At 35.1% G+C, this 12,423-nt stretch overlaps 1 protein-coding gene across 1 annotated transcript in view; it reads right to left on the bottom strand.

The window, feature by feature from the left end:
* The window catches only part of MSH2 (mutS homolog 2), an 83,707-nt gene that overhangs the window by 25,910 nt on the left and 45,374 nt on the right, over window positions 1–12,423 (bottom strand). Inside the window, exons 11-12 of the mRNA XM_015812066.1 lie at window positions 11,064–11,260; window positions 5,582–5,691 (exon numbers count right to left, since the gene is read on the bottom strand). Coding sequence (XP_015667552.1) covers window positions 5,582–5,691; window positions 11,064–11,260 — 307 coding nt within the window. The remainder of the gene's footprint in view (window positions 1–5,581; window positions 5,692–11,063; window positions 11,261–12,423) is intronic.

Raw genomic sequence — 12,423 nt, 5'->3', positions numbered from 1 at the left:
AAAAAAAAAAAAACATTTTCTGTATACTGCCTAGAGTCACTTCTCTTAACATAGGTGGACATATAAATATGATTACATAAATGAATAAAATGCACTGATGGTTACTAATACACGTGACTCTAAAAGAAACAGACAGCAAAGTTACAAATCTTTTTGTGGCTACTAACTACAAAGGCACGGCACTATCATAGATCCAAGCTGTTAAAGAACAATAATAAAGAATGGCTATTGCTAACATACATAGCTTACAAGGATTCTTAAGCTCCAACACAACTGGGCAATCCTTGCAAAATTTCAACATGAGAACTCAACTTTTCTTTCTATTAGTCACATAGAATCAATACAAAATAAACCTGGCAGAGTGCCCTTTCTTCTACTCTGGATATGTAGGAAAGGGTGCAGTTGCCTGTAGATCATCTTGCCAGAGTGATGTCATATTTACCCAGCAGGGTTCAGATTAGCAAGAAAGAGGAAGAGACCACAGATGCACAGATATATCAGAATTGCCGATACAGTTCTACAAAGGAATTAATGAGTCTGTCATTTGCACCTCTATAACTGTCTGGTTTGGCACAACAACCAAACAAAGCAGACACAGACTTCAACGGATAGTTAGGACTGCAGAAAAAAATACTGCAATCAGCAAGTTTTCCATTGAGGACCTGTATATACTGCATGAGCCAGAAAGAGAGCTATGAAAATATCTAAAGACCCCTCACATCCTGGACAAAAACTGTTTCAACCTCTTCCCTTACATTATAGGATATTGCTAAACAACTAATTCCCACAACACTGTCTTATGCCCTAGGACAGGGGTGTCAAACTGCTGGCCCATGGGTTGGATGCATCATAGCGATACCGCACCCACCCCATTGCCGGCAATGGCTAAAAAGTCACGATATGTCACAACATGTCACGTGATGTTGCGAGTTTGACATCCCTGCCCTAGGATGTCAAACTATCTAGTAGGGTTGTATTACCTATTATCCTTCTCATATTATCATCTTTCCTATTACCTATTTCCTTAGCTTCTTATGACTATAACTTTGTTGTTTGTATCTCATGATTTATATTGATTGCTTTTATTAGTACCCTATTATGATTTATGTTGATTATTTAGTATCCTGTGACTATCACTAAGTGTTGTATCTTATGATTTATGATGATTGTATGATTATGATCATGATTTATCTCTTGTTGCTTATATGTATGCTGAGAGCTTATGCACTGGAGACAAATTCCTTGTGTCCAATCACACTTCGCCAATAAAGAATTCTATTCTATTCAATCTAGAGTAATGAGACCACAGAAATGATCCATTCTAAACATCAGCATTGCTTTGAGAGAAGCACAGAAGATGAGCCAAGTCAATCCAGGGTCTATAAATGAACTATAGCTATACCCGAAATACTGAAAAACTAAAATGCTCCACTTGTTTTTACTACTGATCTACAGATTGACAATATGTATCTTATTATATGGAATGCTGAACCATTTTATTTAGTGAAAGTTGAAAGACCGAAATATAGTCTTTCTTTGAAGGTGAATGCAAAAAATATATCCTGCAGATGGAAATCTGGCTTATTACACGTTATATAATGTGTAATGGTACAATTGTTCCTGGCTTTTGGAAGTTGTTGTCAGTCAAAGCTAAAAATGCATTTTTTTCAAAGGCTTGTCAAAGGACTTTATCATTAAGTTGATGCACTGTTTGCATTTTTAATATAGTCCAAAACTCTCCTGTAGTTAAGATTTCACAATCAATATAGACAGTTTGGATAGGGGACATAGATGTACCATAACCAGAATAATCACACAAAGAACTGAGATAATATTTTCCACAATGAAAAATGAATAGAGAAAAAGGGAAATGCCCATCCAAAGTTAAAGGAAATAAGATCAGAACTTTTAAAAATTAATAGCATACACAATCCTTGTAGTGAAAATCTGACTTAAATGTAAATTAAACCTGATCACTTTCACTACTCAAGAGATTTCCACTGACTTCCATACAGCAAAACTGAAAGTGATTCGCAACTGTTCTTATGTTAGAAATGAAGTAGTAAAAAACCCACAAAGAATTCAAATTAAAATCCAGCAAAGGGTTAGAATAAATCAGCATTCAATCAGTCAATTAACAGTTAAAGATAAAAGTCAAAATGAAAAAAGAAAGTTCAAGAACTGCAGTTAAAAACTGAGGCATACTTCGAAAGAAAAACAGCTGAAAGGAAAAGATGGAGATCCAACTGTCCGATTGCTCCTACCGAAAATTGCAACCATCGAAATTCCTCTTCCCAGGTAGGTCCACGATCACCCAAGGATTATCTTGGGTCATTCCTAGTTGCTTTGGTGGGGAGAGCGCCACCAAAGCTGGCTCTTTGGCAGCAAAATCAGCTGTTTGTTGGCAGAAGGAAAAAATCGCCCTCCAGCTCAGTGCACCATTTTCAGAGAAGTCCAGTCAAATCTGATTGAATGGCTAACAGGGCTATGGTTTACCACAGTTTTTAACTGACTGCTTTAATTACATAACTATATTGATTTTTTTCTTCAATTTAAAATTTAAATCCAGTAAAGAACTGGAAAAGAGGTTTGGAGGCTAAAACCTATAAACAATGGTTAAAGGAATGAGTATGAATAGCTTAAAGGAAAAAAAAGAATAAGGGGAGAGCTGATAGCCATCTTCCAATACTTGAAGCTGCCTGTAAAATATAATTCTAAACAATGGCTCTATATGAGAGCCAGGTTGGTATAGTGGTTAAGGAATCAGGCTAGAAACTGAATTATAGTTCTGCCTTAAATCAGCTGAACAATCTTGGGCCAGCAGCTCTCTCTCAGCACTAGAAAGGAGGCAATGACAAACCACTTTTGAAAAATCTTGTCAAGAAAACTACCGTACTGATTAGTCCAAGCAGTTGCCAGGAATTTAAAAGGGGACATGAGGAGGAAAGGTCTTGAAAGGATCAAAAAGAGGGGAGGACTCTATATAATGAAAATAATGTACCTTTCACAAAGTAACATGTTGATGGGTTCTAAATCTTCAATCTATACACGAAAAGTTTGTTCAGCAAAGGTTAATAATTTGGTTGCTATGGTAACCTGTAACTTCACCATGCACTATGCAAAGAGGAGAATTAAATGATTCATAAAGGTTTTCTTGTCAAACTGAAGCCCATAAAATCTCCAATCACAAGAGTCTAGCTTTTTACACTTCAGAAAGTTTACTATCCCACCAGTAACCAGAGGTGAACTGTTCATGAATGTAAAAATACTAAACAGCCTGGCACAGAATGCTCTATTTACTTATTTAGATGTATGCCCTGCTCAACCATTTCACATCACTGTGTGTAGGAGTTTCATTTTACAAATCGCAATTTTGTTGTTTGATTTTAAAGAAAAAACAGCTTAGCTGGAAGGGATGGAAGGACAAAAGGGAACATTAACTGCAAAAGCAAGAACAGAGAGTACTAAGTCATTCAAGAGTTGAGTTCTAATTTATAATAATTTATTTATAACTTTACCAGCATTACACAGTAAAATCTTATTCAATCCTTTTTAAAAAGGGCAACAAATATCCTTTAGATCCAAATATTATATTTGTAATTTTTAATCCTCTAATTGACTGAATACAAGCCTTTATATTTCTGGAATAAGATACAGTTTTACTGTATTATGGATAGGAGTTGAAATCCAATACTTGAGGCATGAAGTTGGAGAAAGTTAATGTAAGCATTTGATGGGAGTGGAGGCAAAGAACACTTAATTTTTCTGTTCACCTCTGACTTTTCTTTATCATTTTTTGAGTGGGTCTTCCCAGAAAAAAGAATTACTTATTCAAACAGTTCTGCAAAATTTTCATTGCTAACACATACACAAATACATAAGCTCTTTCCATAATATGTAACTAATATTAATCTGGACAATAGGAGTTGCAATACATTTGGTATACATGGTTCTGAGTTACTAATTTGATACATTTTTCTGAGTGTCTATCTCTATTCTGCATTAACCTTTTCACTGAAACTGATACAATACTGACTTGTAAGGTAATTTCTAAATTACAAATCCTAACTTCCAGAGAAGTATGTGATCATGTTTGGGATAAAAGTATTGTTGTAGCATATTGGTATGACTAAGCCAAGTAATATTATAATATTAAACAGTATTACGTGAAAACTGTGATTGATCAAAGCCATGTTGGGCAGCAGAAGTTAAGCTATGGGCCCACCAGGTGATAACCATAAAATATGCAAGACTGTAACATGCAATCCAGGAAAAAAAGACTTTACTATATGATATTAATAGATGAGTAGAAACAAGAGAATATGGAAAATACTACTGGGCCATTTAGAGTTGCAAAAATGAATGAGAATAAGTAAGTATTTCCTTAGAAAAAGCTCTGTTTCAAATAAATGATTTATGCATAAATCTATTCATGCATATATATGGATAAAAAAACTGAATGGATTTAATTTGATTGCTTAGGAAAAAAGACAGCGAATATTAGTGAAGCATAGAAAGTGATAAGTTCTGAGTATGAAACAGTCAAGAGTGAATCTTGGGAAATATAGATATTTTAATAATGTAAGAAATAAGTGTGAAAATAAAGCTACTTCAGGAAGAGAAAGCAATAATGAAAAGGTATTAGAAAACAGATTACCTTCCCAACTGAATAAATAGAAAGTGGACATTAAGAAAGGGAAGCCTTTGTGGCGTAGTGGTTGGAATGCAGTATTGCAGGCCAACTCTGCCCATTGCCAGGAGTTTGATCCTGACTGGCTCAAGGTTGACTCAGCCTTCCATCCTTCCGCGGTCGGTAAAATGAGGACTCAGATTGTGGGGGGCAATATGTTGACATTTGCAAATGTCTCTTATTACTCAGAAAATGCTATAAAGCACTGTCGAGAGGTGTATAAGTCTACGTACTACTGCTAATGTTTAAGTCTAAGTATTATTGCAGTTTATAAGTCTAAGTACTATAGCTATTGCTAATATAAAAGCTTCCTGGAAAGGAGGGAAAAGAATTATATCACTAAGTGCCATTGGAGTATAGAGGAGCTTGGGGAAATGTAAGTAGCTATGGTTGGGGGAAAAAAATAAGAGCAGTCATCATCATTCCTAATGATGGAGATGGTAAAAATAACATTGCTTACCTGAAAGGTAACAGCAAAATGAGGGTGTAGTTATACATGTACCCATGGATAGGAAAATCTACTACTAAAAATCTTATTATTGTTTTTATGCAATGTTCTTATTATTAATGTAAATAACCAAAGCATCCTGAATTATCAAAATGGCAACTAGAAGTACTGGAAAGGTGTCCAACCGAAAGAACTTTGGGTTGGACACATTTACAGTGCTTCTAGTTGGTATATAGATAATTAGGAACTTTGGTTCCTTTGAATTTTCTGAACAGATCCCACTGCATGTTTTTAGCACCTGGAAAGAGAAATCTGAGCTTGCCCCTTTCCTGGTATGGCAACATGTCTCTGCAATTTCCTTCCTGACGAATTGTGCTCTATGCTATAAACTGGCATAGAATATATATGATAGGACCATAATTCATTCTACTTTCATAGATTACCGTATTCATGTCCAAAGTTTCATCAATCATCTTTTGGAAATTGGAGAAATCACAGTTTAGCTCTTTAAGAGGTTTTGTGAATACCGTATCTAGTAGCATATTGCAGTTTCCTGCCAAAAAATAAAACACACAGAAAAGAATCACCAATAAGCAAATTGACTGACAATCTTATTTGAATTTATTAGACATGTTTAAATAGGTTAGCAGCTGTATAGCAACTTACTAAATAGTAATTTGAGAATCAGTTTGGTGCAGTGATTAAGGCTCCAGGCTAGAACTAGGAGACTATGAGTTTTAGCCTTGCCTCAGGTTTGAAGCCAGTTGGGTAATTTTGGAAAAAAATATAGTAATTTACAAAAGTATACATTTAACTATATGGTCAATACTAGAGAGAATTTTAACATGTTCATGGCTCTCCACAGTCTTCCCCTTTTCATAAGGAATCCTGAATCAAATCAATCCATTTCTAACATGAGAACAGTTAGACTCTTTAATCCAGTCATTTGGAATGTATGATTGATAGATAGATAGATAGAATGAAAAAATGAATTAAATTAAATTTGTTTGGACTGCTTTCATTGTATCTTGAATAGAAAGGCTAAAAAACTTCAAATTATTTTTTAAATTATTATTGCTTAAGGAGTCTACTTCACAATTCTGAACAAAACCTAATTTGTTCATAATTTGTTCCCATAATGTAGCACAATATTGTAAATTACTTGCATGCCATTAATGGAACAGGTGCAAATCCTGACTTTTGAGTAACTCTGGAAAATATTATTCTGCCTCCCAGATAATAGTCCAACAGAGAAAGGATAACTCCTATTCAGGTGAGAAGCTGGGTCATAAAGATTTTTTCTTTCTCTGCCTTTAGAGGGAAACTCTCTTTTACTATTATTTATGACAGCAGTAACAGAAGCCACAGAAAGAGAGTTAGTATAGTAATATTTCCTAGGTTTATAGTACTCCCTGCAAAACCAATGGTTGCATTCATGAAGCAATCTGTCAATCTTACAATGTCAGAAAAATATGGAATGGTGAGCCCAAGTGAGCTCAATTTGACTCCTAATGGATTCCTGAACACGTGTGTGTAACATTATTATCCATGTAGCTATAAGATGGGGAGGCAGGAATCTTTCAACTCCAAAGAGGTGCAAAAAGCTCTTTTGTACCATTTATTTCGATACCAAGTACATGATGGAGTATATACTCTCCCTGGCATTCTCATGTCTTCAAGGTTAGTTCCTAAAGAAGCTGCCTCTTTTACTTGCACCAAATCAGATTTCCTAATAGGAATGTACAGACAAGTATTTGAGGTCCTTCCATATGTGGCCAGACTCTCAATACAAACAACACAAGCTGTATAAGTAAGGGAGGTAACCTTTGCAGAATTATGTAATAACTGTTATCTAGATAAAGGGGCTGAAACATTCTTTAAGTCCTGGGAAAAACAGCTCAAGCAAATGCTTCTCTGATTCTGTCTGGTCTATTTAATAATAATAATAATAATAATAAAGTTGGAAGGGACCTTGGAGGTCATCTGGTCCAACCCCCTGCTCAGGCAGGAAACCCTATACCATTTCAGACAAATGGCCGTCTAGTCTCTTCTTAAAAACTTCCAGTGTTGGAGCATTCACTACCTCTGGAGGCAGGTTGTTCCACTGGTTAATTGTTCTGTCAGGAAGTTTCTCCTTAGTTCTAGGTTGCTTCTCTCCTTGATTAGTTTCCATCCGTTGCTTCTTGTCCTGCCTTCAGGCGCCTTGGAAAGGTAGTATGGCTGATATAAACTGAGCTATTAACATCAGTATATTATATCCTTTCTCCATCAATTTTATAAGGAAATTTCTATTTCTGTTCAATCTTAAGAGTATCTCTAATGTTGTAAAATAAATACTGTTTGCCTGGATTAAACCCACTTTGCCAATTACTAATATAACCACCTAAAATCAATCATATAAATGGTGTAGTGTATACTACTAGCAGTGTATACTACTGTAAGATTTGCAGAGGCACAAAGAAAAATTAAGAGAACAAAATCCATGAGAGAAACTTTTAAAATTATTCAGTAAATAAGTAATATACAGGGTATATTCAGTGGCTACAGAATTTTGACTTGAGCAAAAAGATAAATATAACAGAGCCCCTTGAAGAAAGTATGACTGATTGGCTGACATCTTCAACTAATATACTTTCACACTATAAATTTCTTTTCCAGATCCTATTTTTAGAAGCCAACACATTTCTGGTTTTACGATTTCAAATGCAATTTGCTTCATTGGGGTATAATTATGTTTTTTTTAAAAAACTTCAAATTTGTAGTAGCAGTCAGGCAGCAAACATGTTATAAAGGTTTTAACAGATAACAAATCTGGCATTTTTCATGCTGCCAAATTAAAGATCTTTACAAAAATGCCATTTAATTTTCTCAGCTACAGTACTGGCATATTTAAATCAAATGGGCTATTTTTGTAGAAGTTAGAAGGTTCACCTTTTGTTCACTTAATGAACAGTCTGATCTTTAGATTTGCCATTTGATGTCAGTTGCAAATTGACATTTATTATACTGAAAGCGAACAGCCTGATCATTCAGTTCAAGCTGTTACAGAAATGTCCAAAAATGTCCAAAAGATTAGAGACTATAGTGCACTTGGATTATTCATACAATAAAGCAACAGCTCTTGTACACGGCCTCTTTAAAAATCAATTTGTTTTCATTCAACTTAATAGCCAGGAATTTCCATCAGATTCTGATTCATTCCTGGATGAAGTTATTGTATTTTTGCCACATCCTATAGACATTGAATGTTATTAAGCCTTTGTTTAAACATTATCAATGAATTTGAGTAATCTGTTTTCTTTTTGATATCCCACAACAATCAATTCCAAAATATACTCAGGGTTCCCTTGGATAATAGAATATTCATCATGAAAGTTTCCCTTTCATACTATAAATATTTGGATCCTATCCACATGTACAGATTTCAACTCCCAGAGTTGTCAACAATGGCCATGATGGCTGGGGAGTTCTACAAGTTGAGATCTATGCACCTAGATAGTGTTAAATTTGGGGAAGATTTTTCCAGAGACAGAATGTCAGTTGTCTCTAGCCAGAAACTACTTTGCCCATGTAGATCTGATCCCTTGGATCACTGAGCAGAGTCAGGAGTCAAAGAGGTGACTCTTTAGATAGCATTCTTATCAGTGGTGGGATTCAGCTGGTTCGCGCCACTTTGGCAGAACTGATAGCTAATTTTTTGTTGCCCAGACCCAGAATGGACTTCTGGAAGCAGCATCCACACACAAAACCAGTTGTTCACATATTTGAATCCCACCACTGATTCTTATATGTCTAACTGTATAACACAGTAGGTTCTAGTCCTTTTGACGGAGGGAGGGGGGGTAATTTGCAGAAGACTATGCCACTTCTTAAGAGCTGCTAACAATATGGCTTGTTTATTGGATGGACAAGCTGGAAATTTGAGATGTTCTGCCAAGATTTTTAGTCTCATACTCTTAGTCACAAACATGTTTCTACTTTCACAACTACCTTAGATCTGGTCCCTATGTATAACTTAATCAGTCAGGGCTTCATTGGCTACTCCTCTATGAACAGGAGTCTATCTATATCAGTCCCTTCAAGATTGATCATTTTAGTATAACAAATATGGCTGGTTCTTTGTGGACAATATGCTATATAAAGGTCTCTAGACAAATAGTGTGAGCACTACATTTTAGAATGGGAATGGAATAGACTAGACTAGACTAGACTAGACTAGACTAGACTAGACTAGACTAGACTAGACTAGAATAGAATAGAATAGAATAGAATAGAACTTTGGAGGCCTTCTAGTCCAGCCCCCTGCTCAAGCAGGAGAACCTATACCATCTCAGATAAGTGACTGTCCAGTCTCTTCTTAAAAATCTCCAGTGATGGAGCGCCCATGATTTCTGAAGGCAAGCTGTTCCACTGGTTAATTGTCCTCACTGTTAGGAAGTTTCTCCTTAATTCCAGGTTGCTTCTCTCTTTGGTCAGTTTTCAACCATTGTTTCTTGTCTTGCCCTCTGGTGCTTTGGAGAATAGTTTGACATCCTCTTCTTTGTGGCAGCCCCTCATATACTGGAATACTGCTATCATGTCAACCCTGTTTCTTCTTTTCTTTAGACTAACCAAAGCCAAGTCCTATAGCCGTTCTTCATATGTTTTAGTCTCCAGGCCCTTGATCATTTTAATTGCTCTTCTCTGAACTTTTTCCAAGGTCTGAACATCTTTCTTGTAGTATGGTGACCAAAATTGGTTGCAGAACAAAAGATAACTAATGCTTGTTATAATCAACCAAGGAATGATATATTTTTTGGCTTCATCTTATTCGTAAGTAAACATATCAATTTATATCTTACTTCCCCCCCCCCATTTCTATTTATCTTTCCTTGTTAACATTTGACTAATCCTGAGTTACAAATATTTCTAAAGATTAGCTCCCAAACCTGCTTTGTTATTATTCTAAAATTCTGTTTTTTATTTAGCAAAATAAATTTCTCTGTCTTCCTCTCTTTCTATTACCACAATTCGTAGAAGCATGCCAAGCCACATAGTGGCTGTTATCACACAAACTGAATTCTTTTTATTCAGCATATGAAAAACTTACTTTTTTAAATGAAAAACTCTTAATAATTTGGAAAAAAGGCATACTTAACACAACTTTGAGAAAGATGTAGTTATGGGTTCACTGGACATACAGATAACTTCATATGCATATGTAAATAAGTTCACGTAATAATAAGTCATGACTGACACAAAAGTATAGCTAATCCTTTTTCATTTTAAACAAACCTGGTTATATCCAAGCATTCCTTACTTCAGAAGTGAAGTGAGCTATCTTGAATAATTATGCTCTGAATAAAAAATAACCTAGCCAGAATTTTTTTGCTTATTGCTCAGTTTAGAAATTTCTAATTGCTGAACTGTTTCACTGCATCAATTAGCATATTTTATTTGCCATTTTCTCTATTGATCATGATGTTTTTAAATTGTTATTGGTTCAGTTCTTTGGTTGTTTTATACTTGAGAGATTGAGGCTATAGCCCTAATAACAAAATGACTGGTTTCCAGTCAATTCAATAATCAGAATTGTTTTTTTTCCATTTTGCCTTCACTAATTGTTTTCTTCTTATATGAAAATGAACAAAGGAATACAAATATCAGATGATAAGGCACTCCAAACCACAATGCTTAGCTTTTACACATGTATGTATCACTAACACTGGCAGTGAAAAAATTCTACTAATGCTGTAAAAATCCTTTTGGCAGGTGAATAGAGATTGTCTTTTGAGCTTACGAACTGGGCACACAATATTTAAAAAATATATATATTCTAAATATTTAAATTTCTATTTCTACAAATTTCTAGAAGTAAAATCTCTACATTTTTCTAAAATTTAGAAAATTTCTAAAGATATTTAGAAAATAAGAAAAAAAAATTACCATTCTTTTTTTCCAGTGCCTGTATCACATTAGGTATCTGATTAATTGCCTGATACATTTTGTAACAGTCCTGCAGAGTAGCTTTCTTCTGAAATTTTTTTCCTATTCGACTGAAGTCTGGGAAGCGGCGGAGGATATCTTCTTGAAGAATTTGTCTTACTTCTCCATCTTCCATGAAGGCCCCCACCATATCTAGCCTAAGTGTAAGATAAGTTTAAAATAGACAGGAAAAAAAAGTTTAGCATATGGGACTTTCATGATTTTGAAAATCATGACACATTTCCAAATTATCAGAGCTCCAGGCTGGGAATAATTGTTCTAAGATGTCAATGACCATAACTATAAATCATTTCACCATCAGAAATACTTTTCTGTATAAATTTTATTAAGACTTTAAAAAGAAGATAAAAACTAACAAAAACTAATACAAAGTAAAGAAAAAAAGAAAGGGAAAAGAAGAAAAACAAAAAAGGGTAAAAAGAAAAGATAAGAAGAAAGAGGCTTCCAATTTCCTTTGCAGCAAATACAAGTATAACTTAGGTTTTTAGTAAATTTGTTTTTCTTTTTTTTTAATATATTTTACCTACTCATGTAGAACAATATATTTTGTGGAGTTAGGGATTTTAATATATGTTTGCTTATATCTGAATATTATCCTGGGATTCGGTTTGGGAAGTCCAGGGTGGGGGGGTGGGGGGTTTTTTTTTTCTTTGTTCTTCAAATAGCATTGTGAAATTTTTGTGATGTTTTTTTTTATGTTGAAAATAATAAAATTTTATATTGAAGAAAATTATCTTACTCTATAGTTACAAAATAGGCTCTTTTTCTATTATCTAATGTTTTCCCATCATCAAAACCATAAATCAAAAGGTTTTTTTTTCTATTTCATGCAAAAAGTGTATAAGAAGTGGTCCCCAACCTTTCTGGCTTGGTGGCCCGGCAGGGGGGGAGGGGGAGAGGAGATAGTTCCATGTGATGGTAGGCAGGCATGCGCAAGTGCACGCACTTCCACTTGTGCAAGTGGTGGGCACACACCACTCACATGAATGGGGCTTCATGCACGAGCGGCCATCACTTGCACGAAAGGAGTTTTGCACACGAGCTCAAGCGGCAGCCGCGTACACAAGGGGAGCTTCGTGCACGTGCTTGCCCCCCTGCTTGCGCAGCCCAGTTCTGAACAAGCCATAGCTCAGGGGTTGTCTTTTCTCTAATCAAAGCAGTTAATTTAGCCATCTCAGGAAATTCCATCATCTTCACCATTCCTCCACTGTGGACAGTATCAAACCCTTTCCATTTTTAAGCATATCATAATCTTGCTGCAGTTATATATAAAAATAAAAATCCGTGACTTTTTTCCAGT

The sequence above is a fragment of the Protobothrops mucrosquamatus genome, unplaced genomic scaffold, assembly GCF_001527695.2.
Source record: "Protobothrops mucrosquamatus isolate PMUCROS unplaced genomic scaffold, P.Mucros_1.0 scaffold_57, whole genome shotgun sequence".
Lineage (NCBI taxonomy): Eukaryota > Metazoa > Chordata > Lepidosauria > Squamata > Viperidae > Protobothrops > Protobothrops mucrosquamatus.
This window is presented reverse-complemented; position numbering and strand designations above follow the sequence as displayed.